This window comes from Pipistrellus hanaki, assembly GCF_964339955.1.
Source record: "Pipistrellus hanaki genome assembly, chromosome: 16".
NCBI lineage: Eukaryota > Metazoa > Chordata > Mammalia > Chiroptera > Vespertilionidae > Pipistrellus > Pipistrellus hanaki.
Genome location: NC_140518.1, coordinates 15965016 through 15991949, shown reverse-complemented (window position 1 = coordinate 15991949; position 26934 = coordinate 15965016). Strand labels below are relative to the sequence as shown.

The 26934-nt window shown below is 48.9% G+C and overlaps 1 protein-coding gene across 1 annotated transcript in view; it reads right to left on the bottom strand.

Annotated features, from left to right (window-relative positions):
* The window catches only part of PRKCA (protein kinase C alpha), a 246059-nt gene that overhangs the window by 110892 nt on the left and 108233 nt on the right, over positions 1-26934 (bottom strand). The window contains exon 3 of the mRNA XM_084864158.1: positions 14279-14361. Within this exon, the coding sequence (XP_084720284.1) occupies positions 14279-14361 (83 nt within the window). The remainder of the gene's footprint in view (positions 1-14278; positions 14362-26934) is intronic.

Genomic DNA, 26934 nt, shown 5'->3' with positions numbered 1-26934 from the left:
GAACATTCGTGTGCATGTGCTGTTCTCGGCCACTTTGGCTGTGTATCTGTCAGGACAGGGACCATGATTTTTCCAATTCTTTCGCACAGTCCCACAGTCCTGGGCAGCCATCTGACACACACACATGTTGGCTAAGTGTAGTAATAGCTTATACTCACTGAATGATTTCCATGGGACAGGCAGTGAGCGAATAAGCATTTTACAAGCATATCATTCGTCCCCATACTCAATAAAAGTATGATGATTTGTCCTTTGTCATCAGGTCAAATAACGGAGGTTGTCTAGGTTAGCTGACCTGCTCAAGGTCACGCAACTAGGAAGGGTATTTGGAGCAGAGACTCAACCCTAGGATTATTTTGACTCTAAAGTTGATGCTAAGCCCTGGTCCTCTCCAATGAAGACCTGCTGAGTACAGAGCAGGGCCCAGGAAATGCATTTGGGGAAATGTGTCAGGTGAGTTAGGGGCCCCACACTCTGCAGCCCTCACTGATCGATCCTGCTTATGTTTTTCTGAAAGCAGAATGACAGGATGACCAGAAACTGACCAGCTCTGCTTGGGTGACTCAGGTCACACGCCCTGCAGAGCGTTGTCTTCTCTCCTGTACGGAGGGGCCGTCACGCAATCCTGATAGCACAGGCCTCAGGGAGCAGAGTTCAAGGCTCCATGGTTCATGGGGATCTCATGATGATGAATGCTCCAGTCCCCCTTCTTCGGGTATGGATTTTTAAAAAATGTTTAAATATATTCTTATTGATTTTAGAGAGGAAGCGATAGGAACATCAATGATGAGAATCATTGATTAATTGCCTCCTGCACCCCCCATGCAGGGGACTGAGCCCACAACCCAGGCATGTGCCCTGAGAGGGAATCGAACCATGACCTCCTGGTTCATAGGTCGATGCTCACCCACTGAGCAACACTGGCCGGATGCAACCATGTGCTTTTAGTCCATCCCCCCGAGTCTCTCCTTCGTCAGGGGGGTCTCTGCTTCAGTTACTGTTTTCCCCAAGCCGTTCTCTCCTTCAGGCTTCGCTCAGAACCCAGAACCCCTTTCTGCCCAGCACTGCTGACTCATAAAGACAGTACTAGATACTAAAACAAAGTAGACACAGACATTGCAGGAAGCCGAAGAAAAACGGGGATGCTTTGTAATGCGTAGGCGTCCCATCCCATTGCAGCCAGCCTCGCTGGCTTTTCCCCAGCTCACAGGAAGTCTTGGATGTCCATCAGCTCTTCCCCAAGGCCTGGTATGACCTTGCAGGCCTGCTGCCTGTGCCCCCGGCTCCCAGGAGGATGTGCAGCTAGGACCCTAGCAGCTCCCCGATGGACATCTTGTGGGATTATTGGTCCAGACCAAGGGAAAGACCCCCTGCCCCGTCACACAGAATAGGAGCCAAAATATGGCCAGGAGGGAAATGAGACTGACCAGTAGCCAAGGGGGGCATGGTTTGAAGGAAGGGTTCTTTCAGAGCTAAATCCCCCAATTCGTTCTTCACGTGAGCATTCTGTTATTTCAGAGAACAGTATTTTGGAGACAGATCCAAAAGTAGAAACCAGGTCTCGCTATTTCCCAAGCCCGTGTTCTTGCTTTTCAGAGTAAAGGGATAAAACAATTCTTGACCCTATTTTCTTTTCTCATGTCTATGGTAAAAAAACAAACAAACAAACAAACAAAAAAAACAACAAAAAAAACCCCTATAAAACCAAGAGGATTTCGTCCTCTCCAGGAAATCGGAACTTGCCTAACACTGGCCCTCTTTCCAACACACGTTCTTGTCTTTAAAGAACACAGGCCAGGCCAGACTAGATTCGCCATTCCGAAACTGGATGGTTACTCTTAGTTGTCCTAATTAGCCAACAAGAAGAAGAAAAAAAAAAAAAAAAAGATCACATTTCGGTTTTCCTTAGAACCAAGTTGAACCTCACCTCGTCATTTTTCCCCACTCTTCTGGGACCCGAGAGACAGAACTTTTACTAGAAAAGGTAAGTGTGAAAAGCAACTCCGAATTGGAGAAGAAAAAAACCATTCTCAGTGGTCACGCACGATCATTATCCTTAGAGAAGCGTTTATGCCTGGGAGCTGGAGACGATGAAAAAGGACAGACATGAGAATCCTGACTTTGATCGTCATCATGTTCTGCGTTCCCATCACTCTGACATGCCGCGGGGACTATATCTGTACTCCTCCGCCAGATAAAAACAAGTTAGCAATTGCCACCCTCCCTCAACGTCTGTGAATAAATACCCTTGTTAGAGAAACTGCAGACGGCCGCAGAAACCCTGTAAATGTCACACATTTTTAGTACTTTTCTTTTCAGGGGGGTAATTTCCAAACCAGAATTAGTTGAAGCTAGTTTGGTTTGTGTTGAGTGGGCAGTTTCCCAAAGAGTCCTGCCGACACTGCCGGCACCAGGTGGCTGAAGTGTCTCATAAATTAAGGCCCCTGGTCGCCTCATGTACCAGCGATGCCCTGGTTTGAGACTCTTCAATCACTGCAGAGTTGTTGTGTGTGTGTTTTATAAATATTCTGTAGCAGGTTTTTAAAAAGAAATAAAATTGGGAGTGACAGACCCAGGAGAACTGCACTGAGTCTAAAATAGCAGCTGCAGGTGGGACTGGAATCCCTCTACTTTTCCTGTTAAGTTTGAGGGCAAATCTTTTGGGTATTAGAAGCCCAGCCATCAACCGTCACTCAAGAATAAGAAGACGGGATGCTGGAGTTAGAAAAGAATGTGGTCGTCCAGCCAGCATGGCTCAGTGGTTGTGCACTGACCTATGAACCAGGAGGTCATAGGTTCAATTCCTGATCAGGGCACATGCCCAGGTTGCAGGCTTGATCCCTACTGTAGGGCTTGCAGGAGGCAGGTGATCAATGATTCGCTCTGATCATTGATGTTTCTCTCTCTCTCCCTTTCTCTCTCTCTTCCTCTCTGAGGTCAATAAAAATACATTTAAGAAAAAGAAAAGAATGCGGTTAATGGTTTCTGTAGCTCAAGCAAAAAGTATAAATCAATAGTAAATAGAGCCGAAACCGGTTTGGCTCAGTGGTAGAGCGTCGGCCTGCGGACTGAAAGGTCCCAGGTTCGATTCTGGTCAAGGGCATGTACGTTGGTTGTGGGCACATCCCCAGTAGGGGGTGTGCAAGAGGCAGCTGGTCGATGTTTCTCTCTCATCGACATTTCTAGCTCTCTATCTCTCTCCCTTCCTCTCTGTAAAAAAATCAATAAAATATATTTTAAAAAAATAGTAAATAGAAACCCCTTAAAATTAAGGGGGAAATGGTTGCTAACTGCATTAACGTTGATAGGCTGAATTAGACATTCTTTTTTTTTTTATTGCAAGGTAAATGAAAATAGACCTTTTCATTCAATGTTGATCTGTTCTTCTAAGAGCTCAGAAGTCCAAACCACCTTCTTCAATATCTTTCTTGTAACAGCGGAACAAGCGGGTTCTGTCCGTGACCAGGAACCTTCCAGGGCAGCAAGAACTGTTCTCAGCTACATGCAAGGGAAAACCAATCCCCGGAAACACGTGCAGGGACCTGGGTCTCCCACAGGGCGAGCCCACCTGGAGAGCTCTCCACACAGAGGGCGGCCCACCCCAGAGTGCTGACTCAGCACTTCTGAGGCACCTGAGTGAGTGTCGGCCTTTCTAACGAGTTCCCAGGTAATAATGGAGTTACAGGTGGGGGCTCTGACAACCACTGCCCCTGGGAACACTGAGGGGCGAGGGAGCAGGAGACTCAGTCCTTACCAAGCACCAGGGTTACTCCTGGCAGCGACAGCAGTTGAAAGGTGAGTGAAGGATACCACAAATGGCTACAGTGTTCGTTGGCGAGGGAGGAGGCCAGAGACAGTCCCAGGGCAGCGAGGGGCCACCACACTTTCCAGGCGCTTTCCCCTCACGTTAGGCCCCAATCGGCAGTCACGTGCTTGGTGAGATGCCCTGCATTAACATCTAAGTGGGCTACCTGACAACTTGCTAATAAAACATTCTAACGTGGAGGCCTCGGAGCATTAGAACAATTATCAACGGTCCTTTCTCATCTAGGGAGCCAATGCCCACCTCTCCATGGTCACTGAGAATTTCTGCTGCGAATTTCCAACAATCCCCCTTAACTTTTGGCTTCCTCCTCGTCCTGTCCCACTCAACAATCTCCCAAACCCTCCCCTCTCAATAAGCCTATAAGATCTTCACTGGCACAGGTAAGGACCTGCCCTGACCAAGAATGGAACCCACCACCTGTGTTAAAAATAGCAACTGGCCATTGCTTGCACTTTTCAAGGCTTCTACACCTGACGACTGGATGTATGTTTTGTGTCTGTGGGGGTCAATGTTATGTCTTTCATGTAAGTGCCCAAAACACGGAGCTTCATGCTTTCTACAACGAGCATTGTAGACAACACTGAATAAAGGCTCTGTGTTGATAATGACCCGCAGTAACTCTCCGTTATCAGGGAGTCCCTCGCACTGTATCACAAAGCAACTCCAAGATCTGTTTCCATGACAACAGCAGCATCACACAGGCAGGAGAAGGAAGAGGGTGCAGAAAGGCTCTCTTGACATTATTACCAGAATGCTTATCCGGTTTAGGAGACTAAAAGCAATCTTCTAGGCATTAGATTTGAGGACGAAGTATTTTCTTTCTTGAATGTATCCTCTCATGTGGCTATTTAAAAACACCTAATAGGAGGAATTCATTCAGAACACTGTACGTACCATCCATCTGCCTAAAATTAGGTTACCAGGCTCATCCATTTCCCTTAGAAAATTCTAGCAGAGACAGACCAAACCTCTCTGATGGCCATCACAGTGAAATGCTGCCAGTTCAGATGCTATGGTGAATATACGGCATTCCTTCAACAGCTACAGGCTTATAGGCAACTCCTCCCCACACCATGTTTTGTTTCTGAATAAAATTAAAATTGGAAATATCTTATGGGGCAGGACTTCAAATGCCCGTCAAACCATTTACCAAGTCACACACTGAAAGCAACTCGGAGAGGGGTGCGTTTTCACTAAATCCTGTGCTATCAACACAGACGAGAGCGGAAATGGCCTTTTCCCTCCCTACTACATTTGCTATTCTCTGGCAGACGAGGTGACACCAAAATGAAACCCCAAACAACTTGCGTAACCGCCTCCCTGCCTAACACGCTGACCCACCACGATGCTTCCTTCACCGATGACCGCAGAGGAAAGGGCCCTCGGACTGTACAAACGCTGGAACGGCAGCCGGAACTGCGGCCTATTTGGTTTTTGGCCGCTGGAAAGCAGGGTTCCTTCACCTGCGTGTGCACCAGGTTATTTTTGAAACTTGCCTGGTTCTTCTCTGTTTATTCTAGTTCCACAAACCAACGCGAAGCTGGCAGCTCTGCCCTCGCGGTCCCTCTGAGCACCGTCCCTGCCCCGCAGTCCACATGCTCACCAGGTGCTTCGCACACACAGCCCCAGGGGTGACTTTCAACCTCATCACACGCGTGGAAGCCAGACGCTGGAACGAGAGGGCACCCGCACAAAGAGCTGCGTGCTGTTCTTCATCCTCAATGACCACCCCCGGTGCTGACAGGCTGCCGCTGGCTCCAGGGACACAGAGACGCTGTATAGCATGGACCCTGACTCGCCGGTCTCTATTCATGTGCTGGTAACTCAATGATCTGAGAGCCCAGGCTGAGGGTAAGCACAGGGGACCGGGGATGAAAGACAGGCGTGCCCTTAGGCGCTGCAGCGTGTGGTCCAGACCATGATGGCTGCAGTGGCGTCATAATCGTCTCCAGAGAGGCAGCCCCAGGAGAACGGGATGGGAGAAAGGAGTCCGGGGATGGAGAGGGTGGTCGGAGAGAAGAGAAGCCAAATGGGATTGTTTACACATATCTATTTTTATTGATTTTAGAGAGGAACGGAGAGGGAGAGAGAGAAACATCAACGATGAGAGAAAAGCAACCATTTCACCATACTTATGAGCTACGTGGACTGATACAGGCTCCATCGTGCTCATCATAGGAATAGCTTCAGGTTAAGCCTTTGCGTCTTAGAAGCATTTTCCCACGTCCTCATAATCATCGCTCGTAATGCCTGCTCACTTGCCATCACCCTGATGCATCTCAATCAGAACTGATCAGCAAGAACCTGCATAGACCACATCGGTGGCTGCGGACAGAAGTCTAACAAGGAGAACGTGCTCTCAGGCCAACATCCGGCCCCGCCATGCTTCCGATGCTGATCTCATTAGATGAACGTTATTCTCAAGGTTTCAAATATGACACTTGTCCCACTTATCCAGAATGGCTGCTACCCGGAACCTGGCCATGATTAGGTCTTCTCGGGTGGATTACAGATATGTGACTTGTAAGTGAACCTTATAGACCACATGTTCTTAACATGAAGATTATGAGGATCATTAAATCCCGTTCACTCGATTGGTTTCTTGACACATTAGCTCATTTATTTATTTATTTATTTATTTATTTTTTTTTAATAGAAAGGGGATGGTGCATCTCAGTTTGCTTATAAGCTAGGAGGCCACTTCAGGTCCTGCATTTCCTAACTGCAAACAGGGACAGCACTTATAACAGCTTCTACGGAGACTGGTTTTTAAGCAGAACGCCAACCCCAACAATACAATGATACATTATTTAAAAAGACCTAAGGCAATGAATTCCAGTTCCAACAGGGAAAAAAGAACTGCGCAAGCAAGCTTAAAGCAACTCTGTGTGTGTGTGTGTGTGTGTGTGTGTGTGTGTGTGTGTGTGTGTGTTATAGAATGTAGCTTTTAATAAAACCTTGACCTAAATGCCCACAACTTCAGCCAGCCCTCGCCGGTTTGGCTCAGTGGATAGAGCATCAGCCTGCGGACTGAAGAGTCCCAGGTTCGATTCCAGTCAAGGGCACATGCTGGGGTTTCAAACTCAGACTCTAGTGGGGGGGAGGGAGGGGTGCAGGAGGCAACTGATCAATGATTCCCTCTCTTCATTGATGTTTCTATCTCTTTCTCCATCTCCCTTCCTCTCTGAAATCAATAAAAATATATTTTAAAAAATAAAAAAATAAATGCCAGCAACTTCAGAAAATAATTTGGAGGGGGAGGAGGGGAGAGGAAGTTATTTCATTGAGAAAAACAACCAGTACCTTCTTTCTCATCGTCAACACACACAGTGTAAACACACACAGCTGCTGGAACACTCTGTAAAACTCTTATGTACTAGAGCAGTGGTTGGCAAACTGCGGCTAGAGAGCCACATGCGGCTCCTTGGCCCCTTGAGTGTGGCTCTTCCACAAAATACCGCGTGCAGGCGCGCACATACAGTGCGACTGAAACTTTGTGGCCCATGCGCAGAAGTCGGTTTTCGGCTCTCAAAAGAAATTTCAATCATCGTACTGTTGATATTTGGCTCTGCTGACTAATGAGTCTGCCGACCACTGGCCTAGAGCAAGAGCAAGATCCAAATGCAACTACATATTTAAACACTGGGTCAAGACTTTACCTAAAAACATCCCCTTACTTTCCCCCACACGTTTCTAAAATACGGCACACTTTTCCCCAATCTCCGCAGTCATGCAGGAATTTTAAGAATGATCTTAATTCCTAATTCCTGTTCATGATCTTAATTCCCAATTCCTGGCTCTTGGGGCTCAGCGACACAAGGCCCTTTTCTATGGGTTTTATCTAACTATTTTGGTTAATATGGTGATAATTAAAAGTCAACATGAAGCCATAACCGGTTTGGCTCAGTGGATAGAGCGCCGGCCTGCAGACTGAAAGGTCCCAGGTTCAATTCCGGTCAAGGGCCTGTAGCTTGGTTGCCGGCACATCCCCAATAGGGAGTGTGCAAGAGGCAACTGATCGATGTTTCTCTCTCATTGATGTTTCTAACTCTCTGTCCCTCTCCATTCCTCTCTGTAAAAAATCAATAAAAATATATTTAAAAAAAAAAAAAGTCAACGTGCATTTTAAACATTGAGGTTTCTGATGTACGGAGCTTGAATTAGGCCACGGCGCTGGATGTAAAAGTGACAGTGGCGCGAGGGTGGAACTAAGAAAAGTTTCTCCGTTTTAACAATTTTCATTTCGTCTCTCCTGTGACCTCCTTCCGTGTTGTCTGGAACCATGGCAAAAAAGATACTGCATCTATTATTGCAGTGCTGAGGCTAGCGAAGTTATAAAACACACAGCTCCGTTTCTTGGGAAGTCCTGCTAGCTGACCAGCAGTCTAACGAGCTGGGGGACAAGACTTGTATTTCACATTCTGCACACGAGTGCAGAATCTGTATAGCCACATGACTTCATAGCTGTGATCTCAAGAAAGGACTTCCTCCCACATCATTTTCTTGCAGTTACTGTGAGAACTCAGAATCTGTGAGCTTTGAGGGTCAGAGGCAGAGATGGTCTGGGACAGATGGGGCTGTAATGTTCTACCCCCCGGGCAGGTGCTTATTATTCTTTACAAGTCAGAGGCGATTTGTTTGTTCAGCTGAGTGACATTATGGCTGGAAAAATAATTCGTTAGCAAAAGAAGAAGCAATGTCAACCCAATACTTCAGAAATGCTTACTCTTTTACAGTGAGTTGAAATTTGACTCTGATGCTTTTCTGGGTACAAAACACACGTTTCTTCATAACTGCGTTACAGAGGCATGTAAGATGTCAACTCCTTCTTGGAGTTTTGACATTTGGCCATCGTATCCATAGGTGGGTTAATTTTCTTATGGGCCTTAAAGTTGAATTTGGTGGGGGAAAAATGAAAAGATAGCACTATCAGGTTCTGTTAAATTGTACATGTATCTTGCTTAAGTTTTGTTCATTAATGTATACCCACCCAATTACATAAAGCAGATTTGGAGGGGGGAAACGATTATGAAGAACAACATGTGGTGGGTTTTTGTTTGTTTTGAAGACATATCCAATCACACAGCAGGCCTTGGGTTTAACTGGTGCGGCCAGTTTATTAACCATAGGGGGTGACATTATATAATCATAGAGAACGAAAAATCTCTACGGGACCTTGGGCATTTCCTTTTAGTTATATTATTAGAAGGAAACAAACAAACAAAACCCTGTAAGGTTGTTCATGCCTCTCTCGTAAAAGTAACATGCATTCACCCATCCACCCACCAGATATTAATTGAGCACTTACGATGTGCCAGTGCTAGGTTAAATAGAAGAGTACGTACAGCTACATCCCTGCGTTCATGGTAGTGGAAGAGACAGGCAATAATGAAACAGTAAACACATAGCATGGCTTAGGTGGTGTCAGGGGCGATGCCGGCCATGGGAGGAGGAAAGACTGATAGGAAATAATCTGGGAAGGGCCCTCTGAGCAGAGATGGGAGAGGTGTGAACTCGCATCCCTCTCTCTGCGGATGAGATGCAGACAGAGGAACCCACCAGTGCAAAGGCCCTGAGATGCAAATGAGCTTGGCGTGCTCTGCTCCCGGAAGCGGACGGGGACCAGATGAGTCACCTTGTGGACTAAGGGAAGAAGTTCGTATTTTATTCTAATGGTCAAGGAAAGCCCCTGACGGGTTTAGACCCAGCAGGGCAGTCATACGATCTGCCTGAGACATGCAAAACCAAAAACCAAAAAACCAGCTCTGGCTGCTGTGTGGAGGATACACTGGAGGAGAGAGAGCGGAAGTGAGCAGCAAGTTAGGAGGCTACTGGGCGAACCGTGTGTGTCTGCAGAGGCTATTTTGTTGCAGTCTCCCGTCACGTGGCCCCTGGATGAACAGACGTTTACTCATGAGAATAGAATATCAGCCAACAGCTCCTAACCGAAAGTGGGCATGTGGACAGCCAGGGGAGGTCTGTCTCACCTAGGTATGCAATTCCTTTTAAAATCTTCGACTTACCATTGGCTCCCCCTAGTTCTGTACATTAAGTTACTCTAAATTACAGATTTGTAATGAAGAAAGAAAAAAAAAACCCACCAAACGAACACGTGATTAAAATGAATTATCTTAACCTTGGTGCATCATTCAAACTTAGCAAGTGCTCAGGAGAGCAGCCTGCCTTTCTAATTTTAGGGCCTGCTGTGTTCAACTCCTCTTCCTTTTCAAGCTTCCTTGGTCTTTTGTGATTAATTGTAGAAACAGGGGAACGACCTGTTTAAGAACAAGTGAGTCATGATACAGCTTAATATCTGGAAACCTACAATCACCCTCCTCCACGGAGAATATCACTTCCAAGTATGAAACCCTCCTGCTTTAAATATTCCTACCCCGCGTTGATGCCACAGAGCTTCCTGCCCTGAAAGAGAGGCGGGGAGAGACAGGCTAGGGACCTGCAAAATGCAGAGAACCCGAAACGGGCAAACTGCCTCCGGAAAGTGCAAACTGCCTTTGTCTTAGGCAGGTTTATAACAAACACAAACTGCCTTTGTCTTAGGCAGGTTTATAACAAACAAAACCCCCCACAAAACCTCGCCTGTTGCAGAGCTAATTTATAAGCTCAGGCAGGCTCCCCAGGGGCCATTTCCAGCATCAGTCCTCAGGGGCAGGTTAATTTGATTACTTGTACATCCACTATCTGATATTCCTAAGCCACTTGTAGGGGTCAGGAAGAATAAACAAGGAAACCACCCTATTTATTTTGTATCCCAACCAGTCCGAAGGCTATTATTACCCAGATCCACCATTTTTTTTAAACTCCAAAGAAATAAGGCAATGGTTTCAAATGGCTGTCATGAAAAGCAGGCAAGCCGACCCTGTGGATCCTGCACCACAACAGCGATGCAATGAAACAGCCACGCCCCGGTTCCGGGGCAGTTCCGTGACCATCTCAGGTACAGAGAAAACTACTCAGGTAACTGGAGTCCAGATAAAAACAGTGGGTGATCAAATTAGGTTATCAGACCCTCATCCGCTCGCTCTCTTTGGTTCAGCAATATGTTTCCAGCGTCCGTGCTGTGCCAGGCTAGGGGCTGGGCTCTTCGCTTTTAAAGGGAAAAGACAGGATCTGCTCACGGAGCATCCACCGCGTGGGCGTAATCATTGAGCAATGCAACACCTTAAGAACACACACAGGCATTAACTAAAAGGGCCCCGACAGCTACCGGAGGGCCCTGTGTGCTCTGCCTGCCTCATGCACGAAAGCCTCTTTCAAACCTGATGCCAGGGACAGTTCACAACTTTCATGAGAAAAATCACCGAATCCTCTGACCTCCTCTTGCACCCGCAACAGGACTGCCCACGTAACCACGCCCCCTTTCCAGATCTGGCTCCACCCCACTTTTGGCTGCTTTCCCCAAACAATTTCCACACTCTCAAAGGATGACCCTGTGCCAAGAGGGAGGCTTTGAAAAGAATGTGCTCCCGGCTTCCGTGCTATTCTAAGAGCGGCGTTCCAACGATGTCTGAGCGCTGACAACTTCCACCGTGGGGCTGAGCGGAGAAGCCCCCCAGGGCCCCGTGGGGCTAAACTCTGAAGGCCCTGTCATCAACCAGGCACACGTCTCACCGGCCAAACCTGGGGTCGGGGAGAAGGGGCGCTCCGCTGCCCGGCAGGCAGCCGCCTCCACACGCGCGCATCATCAGCGCTGTCTTCGGGGCTATTTTTAATTCCAAGCTAAATTAATTTGGTGCAAAAGTAGCAGGAGTCCCTTCCCTTGTGGGAAATGCTTCTGCTGCGGCGAATCTGGTGCATAGGAGAGCCCACCCTCCGGGGCTGGGAATCAGCACAGGAGACGTTGTTAGGCGTATCTCCCTGAAATAGCTTGTTTTTAAGGCGCCCCCGTGTGCCGCAGCCCATGGGGAGGGGTGCCTGTGGGCGGGCACCGGGGTGGCTTCAGGACCTGGCCTGAGGGAGCCCAGAGCGCTGTGCAGAACACTGCGGTTTCCGTGCAGCTGTTCTTGCCACAGGGCTTCTTGCAAAAAACGCACACACGCAGTCTGAACAAGGATAAAGGCAGGGTGAATTAAACTGCACCTCATTTTCGAAGTGGAGCCATCGGCTTCTGAAGGGGGACAGCCTGGATGGGTCACCTGAGTTTGTGTGCCCCCCGGATAACAGCGTTTGGCAAGAGAGGCAACTCCCTTAAGCAGGGGAAACTCGAAAACACTGGTCTGCGTGTTTGTGAAAGAAACTTTGGAAAAGAACTATAATCCGTTTAACATGTCAGCACCTTCAGAAAGCCTGCCCGTGTTCTCCCATTAGATGCTCTCTCTCCCTCCACTTACACTCAAAAGCATTTTATTTCTTCGCCACGTATGCAGCTAGCAAATTCATTTAAAGGATGTTTCTATTGATTTCAGAGAGAGGAAGGGAGAGACATAGCAATGATGAGAGAGAAGAATCATTGATCAGCTGCCTCCTGCACGCCCCCCATTGGGCATTGAGCCCACAACCTGGGGCATATGCTCTGACCCAGAATGGAACTATGCTCTCCTGGCTCATAGGTCAACACTCAACCACTGAACCACACCAGCCAGGCCAAGTACAATCATAACAATTGGCCTGCTTCACTCATCCTTGTGATATAAGAGAATGTATTGGGAGGGCAGGAATGAAATTGTCATCCCCTTCACATCTTCACAGAATGAAGTCCTTACATATTTAGTGGTGGAATGGGATTGAGGGCTGAGGACAACTTTAAAGACCACTAAGTTCATCCCCTATACTTATTTTAAAAAGAAAGAAAGAAAGAAAAGAAGTACACGGTCTAGGAAGGTTTGCAGTGAGGTACCTGGTAGGACAGAACACCCAGCTGCCACGCCAGGGCCCTCCTGAGCTCCCTCTGCCTGCAAATGCCATGTTTTTAGAGCCTGCACCTTTCACGAGCTTTGCTTTACTTTGTCAGCTCAAGAGTATAGAAACCTTGTGGGTGTAACTGGGTTTGCTCACGAAATTGTCTTATTTCCATAGCAAAGATAAGAGCACACTTCGAGAAAATAGATTTGCTAATTAAATTTCCATATTTTTTGTTTTAAATGCCTTGAGTTTTGTTATAAACGAAGTTTTGAAATGTTAAATTTTAGACAATTTAGCAGCCTTAATATTATTTTTTAAAAAATTCAATTCGTTTCTAAGACACCAAAAAGAACTTGAGAGGAGAGAATCCTCAAGACTGTCGTGAAGAACTGAAAGCAATTTTGCTTTCCGGATGTACAGCCCTTCACAGCGTCCAGCTTCACAGCAGATATTACTTTTGCTTCGTGTGTGTGTGTGTGTGTGTGTGTGTGTGTGTGTGTACACACAGTGGCTTTACGAGCAGGACTGACATTGGTAGGATTCTCTGAAAGGGCCACTTTGCAGCTTTCCTCCCTTAAGGCGAACAGCTAATGCAGTGTTTCCCAAAGTGTGGTACGCGTACCCCTGGGGGTACGGGAAGAGTCTGGTGGGGGTACGCGTTGCACCGGAGTTTGTGGGGATATGCACTGCACCGTGCTTAGCTGCACCTAATTCTACGTTCTCATGAGTACGAGGCGTACTCAGCGTTACAAAAATTATAGAAGGGGTACACATATGTCAAAAGTTTGGGAAACACTGCTAGAACAACACTGTTTTCTTCAGTTACAATATTACCTTCCGTGCAACAGCCCAAGGCTCCTCCGCTCCATATGGGAGGAGGGGGAACACAGGAGGCCTACAGTTGTATGCGAAACAGAGTTTATTCTTGTCGTATTGTTTATTCACTACTGCATCATGGTCCTCACGGACAACTCCAACCCTGCTCTGCCCCACCCTGTCTCTGACGTCCCACCCGCCTTGGCTGACCCTGTCTTGGGCACGCAGACGCTGCCGCAGAGGTGCTCCTAGAGACAGGCAGACTCACAAGGCAGGGAACACCACCGCGGCATCAGCCATTGCAGTTATGAACTTCTTTAATTCAACAGGAGGACTTGTAACCCGCCATGAGAGGCAGCAGGGCTCTCGCTATACGAACCAGGAATAGTGTGTCATGCGGGCCAAACGCAATGGCAGGCCTGGCGTTTGGTCAACTGAGGGGTGATTCGCTACATAATATGTATATGCATGTTCGGGAAAGACCCGCATTGTGTTCGGGGAAGCTACTGCTATACATTTGGTGGAGCTGGTCCACGTGGCTGCCTAGAGGGGAGGACGGAGAGGACCTGCCAACAGGAAATTCCCCGGTCCCCACGTGGTCCAAACGGGGCTTAGAAGGACCGTGCGGCCATTCATTAGCACAAGGCAGACAGCATGCGACGAACTGGCAAGTCTTCCCATCAGCAGTGTGGGCCCCAACAACAGCGGTCCGGGCATTAAACACATTGAACGTGAAACCCACGTGGGCATCGAGCAATAGTTCCCCAGGTTACTTACATCCGTGTCGGGTCCCTTATCCGCACCCGGACAAGAAAAAGTAACAAATTCATGGCACCTCTTGTGAACCACAAAACAGCAAACTGGAGGAGAGAAAGAGAAAGGGAGCGTTAGAACAGACTGCATTTAGCATTTACAAGCTTCCCACACGGGCTCTGCACTGCTAGGAGCCCATTTAATTTCAGGACAGCCAGAACCTCAGGCATCAACCAGAAGGATTTCAGTCAGGCCTCAGCAGTATCAATGAGACTTACAGATAACAGCACCACAGGATGCCAGCACAGACCCTGCTGAGGATGCCCACACCACGATTCCCGCTGTTCGCAGTTGAATGCGAGAGCCAGAGGCTGTCAGACAGTGTCTCAAGGTATAAACCAAGGGTGGCAATGTAAATTACTCTGCACTGTCCTATACCAACACACTCCCGCTCGTGTGCATGCTTATAAACGTCACAACCTGCAGGTGACATAAACTACAGAGCATCTATAACTATAAATAATACGTGGATACCCCCAAATGTGGGCTACAGAACTTCCTGAGCAAAATTCTGAACTGGAGACACTCATGAAGACATAAACCCAGTTTATAGGGAACGATAGCCCTTTGAAATGAAGAAAGGCCGGGGAACACCCTCATGCCTTCTTGTTTCTGCCTGCTTGCCACACACACACACACACACACACAGAGGGAGGGAGGGAGGGAGGGAGAGAGAGAGAGAGAGAGAGAGAGAGAGAGAGAGAGAGAGAGAGATGGATAAAGCCCAGCGGATAAAGATATGGGTATGCAGAGGCTGGGAAGTAGGATAGGATAGACTGTTTTCTCTTTAAAAAGTTGTCATTTAGGGTTGCCATAATACAATGCATTGTAACAGTACATTTAACAAAAGGAAAATGCAGGCTTGGCATTGAGCAGGCAGAGCTGGGCCTACGAGAGAGCCACCTATAGGAACATGGTGATTGCAGACCTCTTCAAAGAGCATCACTTTAGAGCAGGGATGCCCTGGATGAGGGTTCTTGTTCACTGCCCTCGGTCAGGGCCGTTCCACCATGTTCCTGCAGAAAGCATGTCCACGGCCACACTGTAAGGATGAGGAGTAAGGCAGCCCCGTGATGCACACATCAGCCCCCCCTGCTGCCTCTCCCCAGGCACAGAGCCATCCTTCACTCACTGTAACGGAAGAGGCAGGCGGGAGCTTTACTGTGTTTTTTCATGGTGTTTTATGGACAGTGTTTCGAAGGGAAAAGAAACATTCTCATTTCCTACTTAATCATTCAAAATTCCGGGTCTTTCATCTCTCTTTCCCCCCTTTCTTAATCCATCTCAGCACTCTTAAGAAAACCCAGATTCATCAATCCCTTTGGAGGGACAGTTTGTCTTCTGTATTTGTCCTTTCTATCCCCACTAACCCATCCACGTGACTGTACGTCTCCAGCTAACACTATTTCTACACTATGTCTCCAAAATCTCATACCCTGTTGTTTCCTAAGAAGAACCAGGCCCTCCCTGCACAGTATAATTTACAGCAGCACACAGCCCCACCATCTGCCCCAGAATACTCCTCCTCACCGGCCTAGGAGACCCCCACCTTCCACAGAAGTCCCGGACCCAGACGTGCCAAGGAGGCCCATTGGGGCGTGGAGAAAAGGCTCCTGTGTTTCCAGAGACCCATTTACACGCAGGTCACCGGAGGGAGGAAGACCCTGGAGGCAGGCCTGTCCGAAGACTACAGGTTCAGAACGGATGATCTGAAGGAAGACACAGACCCCGCCCAGGCCTGGGTGACTGAGGAGAGCCCTCCCTCACCCCGACCTCCAGTGAGGGGAGCACCTCAATATTAGGGACTCTGGCATTTGCCAGGGAAAGGCTGTCCCAGAAACCTGAGCAAGGGCCAGAGACTCCCAAATCACTGACGGCTGGCCCTGACCTTTGGTTTCAAGTTCCCGGTTCCGTTGGGTAATGCGTATCGTGTAAGACCATATGATGCACACATTTGAGAAGTCCTGCTAGTGTCATCGAAAAATGAGAAAAAGATCCAATAAAACAAGAGATATGCAGGGTCGACCTGGAGGCTGGACAGCAGCGAGTGTCCTTGGGCTGAACATGAGGAGCTATGGTTTGTGTAGTTTAAATCTGGGATTCTCAAGGTGCATCAAACCATGTTATGGGGAGCAAGGGGAAATGGGGAGAGGGCGAGGGAATAAGGTGGTACCTGTCATAGAGTTTGCTTTCGATAAATAGTTGCCTGACCTTGGCGAAGAGTGGGGCAACATCAGCATTAACATAGTAACCTCTCGGCCAGCATGGCTCAGTGGTTGAGCGTTGACCTATGAACCAGGAGGTCATGGTTCGATTCTTGGTCAGGGCACATGCCTGGGTTGCAGGCTCAATCCCCAGTATGGGTGTACAGGGGTGTTGGCCTATGAACCAGGAGGTCATGGTTCGATTCTTGGTCAGGGCACATGCCTGGGTTGCAGGCTCAATCCCCAGTGTGGGTGTACAGGAGGCAGCCAATCGATGATTCTCTCATCGTTATTTCTCTCTCCCCTTCTCTCTTCCCCACCCTCTCTGAAATCAATATATAGACAGCAACCACTCCAATAGAAGAAGTAGATATGTATCATGACAATTCCTGCTGGGTCTTTGGCTGGCCCCTAGCCCTTTAAGACACCTTTGCTTAAGCAAGCACAGGAGGGCCAATAAGGCTCTGAGATTCAGCCTTGTGTTCAAAGGCTTGGGGGCTCCTCTGTTTGTATAACGAAATGGAAGGTGTTAAAATAGGAAGCTGTCCTGCAGCTAAAATCACAAGGTAAATTATTCTCAAAGCACAAAATTGCTTCCCCCAATCCTCTCTGTGATGTGCTTATGCCGCCCAACCGCGAGGGATGCCACAGGAAAGGCACCGATCACACCAAGCAAAGGACGCGGGAGGACACGAATAATAAAGCCACGGGCTTGGCCTAGTCATGCTCGGTCTGCTGGTCCATGGCGCACTCTAAGCTTACTTATGGAAGCAGACGAAATGGAAATGAAGGAGCATTTTGGTCATCTATCAGAAGTATGTTTCAGAGACAACAAATAATAGTCACCTACGTTTGACTCAAGAACTCATAAAAATTTCAAAAGAAAAAGCAAACCTCGTGTGGTGACGCTGCCGTGTTGGTGTTTATGGCGCTTCTCATCTGTGCTTGTTAGTTTGTTTTTATTCATATATTTTTATTGACTTGAGAGAGAGAGGAGGGGAGAGGGATAGAAACATTGATCTACTGCCTCCTGCACGCCTCATATTTAACCCCTCAGCCCTTTCCTCCAAAGTGCATTGCAAACTCAACCAGGGAGAAATGCAGAAAAGGGAGCATCCCTCAGACTTGGTGACCTCGGAGAAAGGGAGCTGAGAAAAAGGTTAACTTATTGTTAACCCCGAGGCGGGGGGGGAGAGAAGAAGTGGAGAGACTGAGGATTCCGTGGAGTTTGATGGGTGTGTGTACCCAATGCCTAGAGCCCAAATCTGCGTGCTGCCTGAAGAACAGGCCTCGTCAGACTGTGACAAAACACGTGGATTTGATTTGTTTTCAACAACCTGAACATGTATCCCCCGAGAAGACTGTTTTCACGGTTACAAATGTGAAACCAATAATTTTCTTTACACATGCAAATATCATATAAGCTCCGCTTTTCCTTACTTGCCCTGCAAAGCCAAGGAGCAGTTCACCCGCCTTAGATTTTCATTTTCATTGTGTTCTGATGTGCCGCTACCGTTCACAGTCCCCTCCAGCTAAGCAAGATTTAATTAAAACCATCTCGCACGGAGGCAGCCATTTAGGCATCTAAAAAAGGAGCTCTCGGACGCTCAGCTGCCAGTCTTCTGTTCTAAGCAAAGCTGAACTATTAAATGTAGTAGGCTCTCTGTTGGAGTCAGGATTTGCCACATGATGGCTTGAAGCCCATTAATCTGGGTCCACAGGGAACCTTTATGCATATGAGGGGTGAAGGAAGGGGAGATAAGGGTGGCCCCTAGGTGATTAGCCAGGGCACCTGGGCGACGCTGTCACCATCATGGACCTAAGAGGGAGTCTTCGGGTGAGACGGAGAGAGACAAGAGAGTAAGCAGAGAGAAGTCAGATCTCTGCGCTGGCACATCGCTCACCTCCGGACTTTTCCGGCATGGGAACCTCCAGACACTCTTGAAAGCGTCATTTTCTTCACATCTATCTACGCCTTCCTACACATGGCAGAGGTCAACAGTCCTGAACTCATAAGGTCATATCATACATGCATTGTATTGTTTTACACGTTTGACCTGACTTTCCTGTACCTGCAAGAGAAAGAACCCTAAACGTAACGGGAGGCCTGGGAGGTGGGAAATGAAGGGAAGACGCCAGCAGGTGAGAAGGAATTTACCTGGAGCTGGGGCCTGGCAGCCCGGGGAACACGGTCCCCAGGAAGAACACGGGTTGCAGGAGACATGCTTCTCTGCGTGGTTTACACAGGGGGCTCCGTGTGGACAAGAGGAGGAGGATGTGCTGGTGGGCCTCCCGGGTGGATGTGTCAGGCAAGCAAGTGGAAGGTCAAGGCAGAGGTGCGAAGACAGCCTGGGCCGGGGGAGGGGGTTTGGGAGGCATCCACGGGGCTGACAGCGGAAGGCAGCATCGTGGTGAGGACGCCAAGACGCCAAGTGGTGGGGAAGCCCCCGTGTGTGGCTGATGGTGGAGAAGAGGAGGTGGGCAGGGAGGGGAAGAGGGGGAAGCAGCCAGCAGCGAGCAGGGCCTGGGGCTGAGGGCAGAAAGGATTTTCAGGGAAGCTCTGATGATCACTGGCCCGTGATGGCCCCGGAGCCACACCCCTGGGAAAATGCAGATCACGGTGGCAACCCATATGCTAACAGGTGGTTGCTAACCAGTCTCCTTCCTTTTACTTAGTTCCAGTATCCCTGATTCTTCAACTCAGACTGAAATGGAATAGACTTTTCAGATACCAACTACCGATACACAGTAATAACATTGTAATGCCCCAGTAACTGCATTATACAGGCTCATCTGCTGTATGGAAACAAACAAAAAATCCCTTCAAGGTAAGCTGATGACAAGCCAGGCCAACGTGTGTGATGGAACATCCTAAGGTTTGATTTATATATAACTGATTTTTCACAGAGAGGAAGAGAGAGTGGCAGAGAGTCAGAAACATCGATGAAAGAGAATCATTGATCAGCTGCCTCCTGCACATCCCCCACTGGGGATGTGACCGCAACCAACGTACATGCCCTTGACCAGAATCGAACCCAGGACCCTTCAGTCTGCAGGCTGACGCTCTATCCACTGAGCCAAACCAGTTTCGGCGTAAGGTTTGATTTTTAAGCTCCGATCCTGCGGCGCTTTTGCGCTGATTTCAAAATCACCTGAAGAATCCAGCTTTCCTTTTCCATCCGTCCCTCAGGGCACTGTCACATGACTTGGCAATACGAGCTCCATGTATGAACATCAAAACCCCGTGTGCATTCTGACCCTAAGAAAATACATCACATGCCTTCAACACAAGGGTTCATCAAGCCCCTCATAGGAGACTGCAATATTTTTTTAAAGACTTTATTTTTTTTAAGAGCAGTTTCAGGTTCACAGGAAAATTGCGTGGAAGGTACAGAGATTTCCCGTCCCCACACATGCACAGCCCTGCGCCTAACCCTCCGCACCCCACCCCCTGCCCGCAACCCGGTCAACACCATGTCCGGAGGGTACATTTGTTGCAGCAGATGAACCTACCATGATAAATTGTAATCACCCAAGTCCACAGTTTGCATCACTCTTACTGCATTACTGTTAAGTCTTTTCTTTCTGCCTGGGATGGCTTCATGGGGTTTGTGAGAGACCTACAAGGCACTAGGGGGCTGAACTGGGCTCTGGAACGGTACACTCTGCTTTCTTTCCCATCCCTCTCCTCCTCCCCCTCCAGTCTAAACCTCCTTACTCTAGGGCTGTGGTCAGCAAACTGCGGCTCACTAGCCACACGCGGCTCTTGGACCCCTTGAGTGTTTCAACACCACCTCTTCAAAATAGACTCACCCAGGCCGAAAACCGACGTCTGTGCATGTGGTTTCCACAGCACTGTACGTGCACGCCCACACGTGGTATTTTGTGGAAGAGCCACTCTCAAGGGGCCAAAGAGCCGCATGTGGCTCACGAGCCACGGTTTGCCGACCACAGGTCTAGGGGAACAGGACCTGCTTCTTGAGCTCCCAGGTGGCTCACGTCTCAGAACACAGGCCTTCCTACAGCATGAACGCCCCAGACAGTTCTCTCCTCTCCCCGCGAACTGTGTGCCCTTTGTTTAAGAGCGCTCTGGGTCCCTGATACTGACCCGCACCCCCAGTGCAGACGGGGAGGGCCTTTCAGTCCAAAGCAGCAACCAACAATAGCAAACTCATAAACTCAGGTTCTGTTCACACCCCAAAGGGAAAACAGGTGCCCACAAAGATGATGGCTGAAGAAGGAAACAAGTGATGTGAGCCTGAACTGAGGGTATGAAATGGAAATTGTGAAATTTCAAATGCAGCTGGGGCATCTATAAAGACTCATTTGGTCATGATTATAAATGAGTTTAATAAAGTCCAAACGCTTAAAGGGTTCCATACAGAAGTGTGATCAGAAGCCCCAAATTAAAACCATTGGCGCTTTTTTTTTTTTTTTAAACACGTCATGTTCAATTTCCTAGCTGGTATTTGCAATCACATTCATAACAATGACCGATCCTTCTCAGTCGTCAGTGGGGAGGCAATGCAGGCTCCCACACAAGTGTAAACCCACCCCGAAAACCAACACCTGGAACCCCGGGAGACCAAGAGCCCAGAGGTCAGAGGAAAATCAAGCTCCGATGGAAAGAAATGTGATTCATATCTACCAAGAAAATTTTCTTGGGTCATGCTTCACCGGAGGAAATTATGAAGTTGTTCCAAATACTGCAGTAAACACTCTCATTTCAGAATCCAATGTAATGTCTGCTTTATTTGTTTTAGTCGTATAGTTGCAAAGCTCCTGTGGTGCGTGAGGGCAAGTGTGTTCCATCCGTAATGTCCTGGTTTGGTTTTGTTGACGATGGAACGGGGGAGTGGGGCTGTCTCAGAACTGAAAGAAGGATGTTAACACTTAGTTACAAACACAGGGCATCATCCAAGTTAACATGGGCCCTGGCCGGTGTGCTCAGTGGTCAGAACATCAGCCCTCACACTGAAGGGTGGACGGTTCAATTCCTGGTCAAGGGCACATACCTGGGCTGTAGGTTCTTCCTGCCCTGGTTGGGTCAGAGTGCATGCGGGACACAACTAGTCAATGTGTCTCTCTCACATCAATTTTCTTTTTCTCTCTTTTTCTCCTTCCCCCGCCCTCCCTTCTCTTCCACGCCATCAAAAAAAAAAAAAAAAAAAAAAAAAAAAATCAATGGAAAAAGGAAAAATATCCTTGGGTGAGGATTAACCAAAAAAACAAAACAAAAAACCGGTACAGCCTTGCTTCTAAAATTATAGGGTGGCCACAAAGCCATGGCAATTTTTAATTCTCAGAGATAAATACACTGGACCAAGCTTCCATAAATAAAATGCTTTCATTTTCTTGAGATTACATGGAGCTTAGGCGACAAAAATCTGTTCACATCATTATGTAAATTTTTACCCACGTAGCATTTCCCTCTGCTTATCTTGGAGAACAACTTAAAAGGAGCCATAATCCACTAATTACCTCCCTTTTATCCAATATGCTGGGAACCAATAAAGCATCAGGGATGTGGAACACAACTTAATTACCAAGCAGCGAGGCCAGAAGTTTCCAGAAAGGAAACGTGAAGGTGTCCAAGGGATTCCAGTGCCTGCGGGGAACCTGGGCACAAGGGGAACAACTGGTGAGCCCTCACACAAAGGAGCCAGGGAAGTTTTCATACAAATAAGGACTCAGGCGTGGAGAGCGGTGGGGAGGCACCGAACACAGCCACGGCGTTTCCAAACAGCCTGCCAGGCCCCACAGGCAAAGGAAGAGTTTAAGGCAATGAATCGTTACTCAGAATTTTCAGACCAAGCTGCTTTTTAACCTACGCTTACATACATGTTTTAAAAACGTACATCTGACAATCATCGTCATGGAGAGCTATCCGTTAAAAGATGTGCATGTGCTTCCTCTCCTCCCGCCCCAAGGGAAAGAGGATACAGACCAAAGCGGCGAAGGGATTGTGTCTGAGATGGTGTCCAAGAAGGTTTCATTTCACCTTTCTTTCCTTTTGTTCACCTCTATTTTCTAATGTCTGCAATCGTTCATGTATCAACTAACAATACAACCTTAAAGATAATATTCATAGTAAGAACAGGCCACGAGATCCCAAAGTGATTTCCAAATCATCCCCCTAAGAAAAATAACCTTGTACATATTTAGAGTTGAATGTGTTGTGTTAACTCGTCCATTAGGTATCTCGCACAGTTCCATGACTCAGGCTGCTGGGAGCACAGAAAACAGAACTGACAAATGCTTACGGACGGTGACTGAGACTAGCCAACGAGGTGGGGAAAGGCACAAAAAAAGGAATAATCAATCACATCTATCTCATTGTTGTCTACGTAAAAACTTTTTGTTTTGCACACGAGCAATTTGGCACTCAACAATTTAAGAGAAAATGATCAGAGATGTGCATAAAGATGTGGCATGGGTGATGTTTAAAGCAGCATTATACATAATGTCAGGAATTGGAAGGCAGCTAAGAATCCCACCATGGGAATCAGGTTACCAGGTGTCCGTCCGAGATACTACGATGCAAGCCATGAAAGCTGCAGGAAAACTAAACTTAGTTGTTGAGACTATTCACGTTGTTAGTGAGGCTAACAACCACGACGTTGGTAGAGCTGGCTGGTTTGAACAAGAACGAGAGTCTAAGACTCGGTGTGGGGAAGGCCCGCTGAGTCAGAGCGCGGGGAGGGACTGCTAACAGGTTCTTTCTGGGGCGATGACAACGCTCTGAAACGGATTGTGTTGATGGGTGCCCGGCTTTGAAAACACTTTAAATGAGCGCATTGTGTATTATGGGAATTATATCAGAGTTATTTTTAAAACGCTCAAAATAAACAGACACAGTATAACACCCTGGATAATTCAATAACCCGTCCATGGGCCTCGCTAAGCCACGTCCCCGAATAACACTGACAGCTCATACCGCTCCCCTTTCTGCTTTCTTTCTGAATTTTAGTCATGTCCTCAACATGGAAAGGATGTATTTTTATTCCCTTGGAGATTTCTTTTCTACGTTGTCTGGACGAAGTGTGGGCCTCTGACGTGGTGCTGGACACCTGGAGCACGTTCTCGGCGGGGAGGGGAGAAGAGGGGGGGTAGGGCAGCCGTTTCCTGGGCAGTGTGAACCCAGCACAGCCTCTTGGCCTGGCAGGACAGGAGGGCAGTGTCCCGTGCCATCCTCCTCCGCCACTCACCAGCCATGTGACCTTGGGCACTTTCACTTCAGAACCTCAATTCTCCCCACGCCACAGACCTCACCAGTTGTGAAGGGCCAAACAGGCTGGTGTAAATGAAGCTCCAGCCCAGATCCGAGACACCCTTTTTCCCTTCCACCAGCCCAGAGAAAAAGGAAATTCATTTATTTTTTTTAAATGCACGTCCTTTCAGAGGGTTCCAAATTAATGTGAAACTAGTGACTAGATTAAGGGGAGAGAGAAATGGGAAGACAGAGTGAGCTGATGTGGAAATCAATGAGTGAGAGACACAGAGGGAGCCTGGGCCTCAGGCCCGTGAGAAGGCAGCTCTTCCTCCTTCCTATGAAACAGAGAGAAAGCACTCCGGGGGACGCGGACAGCCACCGCGCACACAGGAGGTGGCCGAGGCCAGCTGTTAACAGAGCCTCAGCGCAGCCGGTGCCTTGGCTGGTGTCTCACAGCCCCTCATGGCCTCCCTCTGGACCCGGGGCCTCCCCTCATCCAGGCGCCTCAGGAAGCCGGGCCAGGGGAAGGGGAGGAGGTGCCCTGCTGCAGACAGGCACGGGCCCCAGGGGACTGGCAAGTGGGCCTGGGCCCGCCCCGTACTCCATCTGGACAGCGGAAGGCTGCAGACGCAGGAACCCTGTCAGTCTCAGGAGGTCAGTTGACGGCATCACTGGGTCCCGATCTGGAAGATCTCTAACTATTATGGTACAATGTTGGGCCACTGGACCTGGGCTGGCCACACGGGAAAATAAGGAATAGTAAGTCCTCATAATATGCTTACCAAATGCGTTTATGAAGGACGCAGAGAGAGTGCGGCAGAGAAGCAAACGGCGGAGTCACACAGCTCTTACCTGCCGGTCTGGCTCAGGTTCCCACCAGGACACAGCAGCAGCTCCTGGGGCCCTTGGTTTTGGCGTTGCTATGGCGATTATTGGGCTCTGGTTTTCCCTCCCATCATACTTGGGTTTGAACAGCAGCAGGACGGTGAAGGACTGGCCGGACAGAGGGACTCCAAGGTTACTGGGGGTCCTGCCAGCGAGGGGTTCCCTTTCTGAAGGCGGGCACTCTGGGGAACGTGCCAGGGCCCAGGTGTGAAGACGGATCCTGAGCCGGGCAGAGCAGCGCCGGCTGAGAGGAACAGATGGGTAGCAACCCGGGACGAGCCTGTGCAATCCCCCCAGGTGTGGCGAGCAGGCAAGGTGACAGGGAAACCCGAGGCCAGGGGACAATCAGAGAGGATCTGGGCCCAGGGCAGATGGCAGGCACAGGCACCAGAACCACAGGGGCCCCAGGCTGAGGTCTAAGCACTGGGTCGGATGTGCGTGTGTGTGTGTGTGTGTGTGTGTGTGTGTGCGCGTGTCCGTACCGCCAGTGCGATTGAGAAGAATCCCTGCCGCTGGAACAGGAGGGAACAGAGGATGGGGGAGGAGAGGCAGGCAGTGGTCCAACTCTGGCCAATGTCCGCTCCAGTAAGAAACGGGAGGAGGAACCGTGTGCTAAGGCCCTGACTCCAGCCTGGCAAACACAGGCTGCCCCGTTCACCACTCAAACCGGGAGAGCCCAGGTCCAAGCCTCAGACAGGGCCAGAAAAAGCTGCCGCTGCTTAAAAAGGCCCCCATTTCTCTGAAAATCGAAAAATGAGCTACAGCCGTTGCCCACGTAACCCAATCCTCACCCTACTTTTCATCAGGGATCCATGCAGCATCCCAAAGAGGGCTGGACCTCGTTTCCAACAACCTCCTTTGCAGGGGGGGGGGGGGGCGCGCGGGGGGCACTGAGGTGGAGGCCCTGACCCATCTAGATCCAGTCCTGCTCACTGGAGACATTCATTCCCAGCGACTGGCCTAAACTGCTGACTCTTCACTTCTTTTCTGCAACCGAGCACGAAACCCAGGGAGGAAATACCAGGTCAACTTTGTGGGGACACCTGATAACGGAGTTCTGTTCCTGACAAGAGAGGAAATTGCAGAAATGCAAGCAGGGCTCGTGGGCTATCAGTAATGACTTCAGTGGGATCCACCCTGTGGCCCTCCAGGAGCACTCACAGGGGCGTCTGCACCGGGCTGGGAGGGCTGGGAGCAGGTGTGCCTGCCTCCCCTGCTGGCCACAGCCCCGGGAACCAGCATAGGGCCAAGCTCGGGTCTTCTATATAGAAGCTACCGCCCCACCCCGGGCTCCAGGGGGGTGGCTCCACTGGCTGTTAACCCAGTTTCAGCTTCATCGACCACACTGATGGATCCAATTCTGATTCTCCTGCTTCACCTTTCCCCTCTGAGTCCTGCAGAGTGAGTCATTCTATAGCTGTTTGCCCCACCCCCACCCCCACCCCTGAGTGGTTCACGGGGACCCTGCAGGTGAGCCACTTTCTCTCCTCTCCAGGGGTCAAGTCCAACTCGGCCACACCTTCTCACGAAGAAACCAAGTAGGGACAGAGAGCGCCACACAGCAAGGCGTGTTCCCCTCCGAGGGTGTGCAGAATCAGATTTCCATCCTGGCTCTCCGTTCCAGCTTTAGAAAGTAATTTTCACTCATCCACGTGCAGAAAAACATGCATTCAATTTGTCAAACTGGTTCAGACTCGCCGGTCTGAAAACGAGGTGTAGATTGGCTCTCCCCTATAATCACGGAGGGCGGACGTTGCTGCCTGTGATGACAGTGTTTTCCTGTGACAGTCCGGTCTATACCCATTGTCGCCACTCACTCCCATTCGATATACCTTCCCCGGGTATCTATTATGTGCCAGACACGGGCCGCGCAGGAGAGATGGATCACCCGTGGGCGCTCGGGAGCTAATTAGTAACAGACACAATGCCTGCTCACCTATGATAAACACGCCCCTGCAGGACAAGTTGCAATTACCCTCAATCACACCGCCCGAGAACAGAGCTGGGAACGTATCTGATACAGAGCATCCAATCTTTCTTGGTGATGTATTCCTTACGGACGCCACCCACGTAAAATCGACTTTGTTCCTGCAAATACTAACTTTTTATGGGAACAAAAATACTAGGGAAATGGAATCTTATCAGCAAATGCAACATGAGTCTGAAGTTCCAGAAATGAGAGCATTATGTCCAAAATCAGGCTGACGTTCACCCATTCAGTATTTCCTCAGGCTCCAGAACCCACAGAACAGCTTGTGCAGGCGGCACAGGTTAAACTAAAACAGAGGGACCGTGTACAGGACAGAGGCAAGATTTAG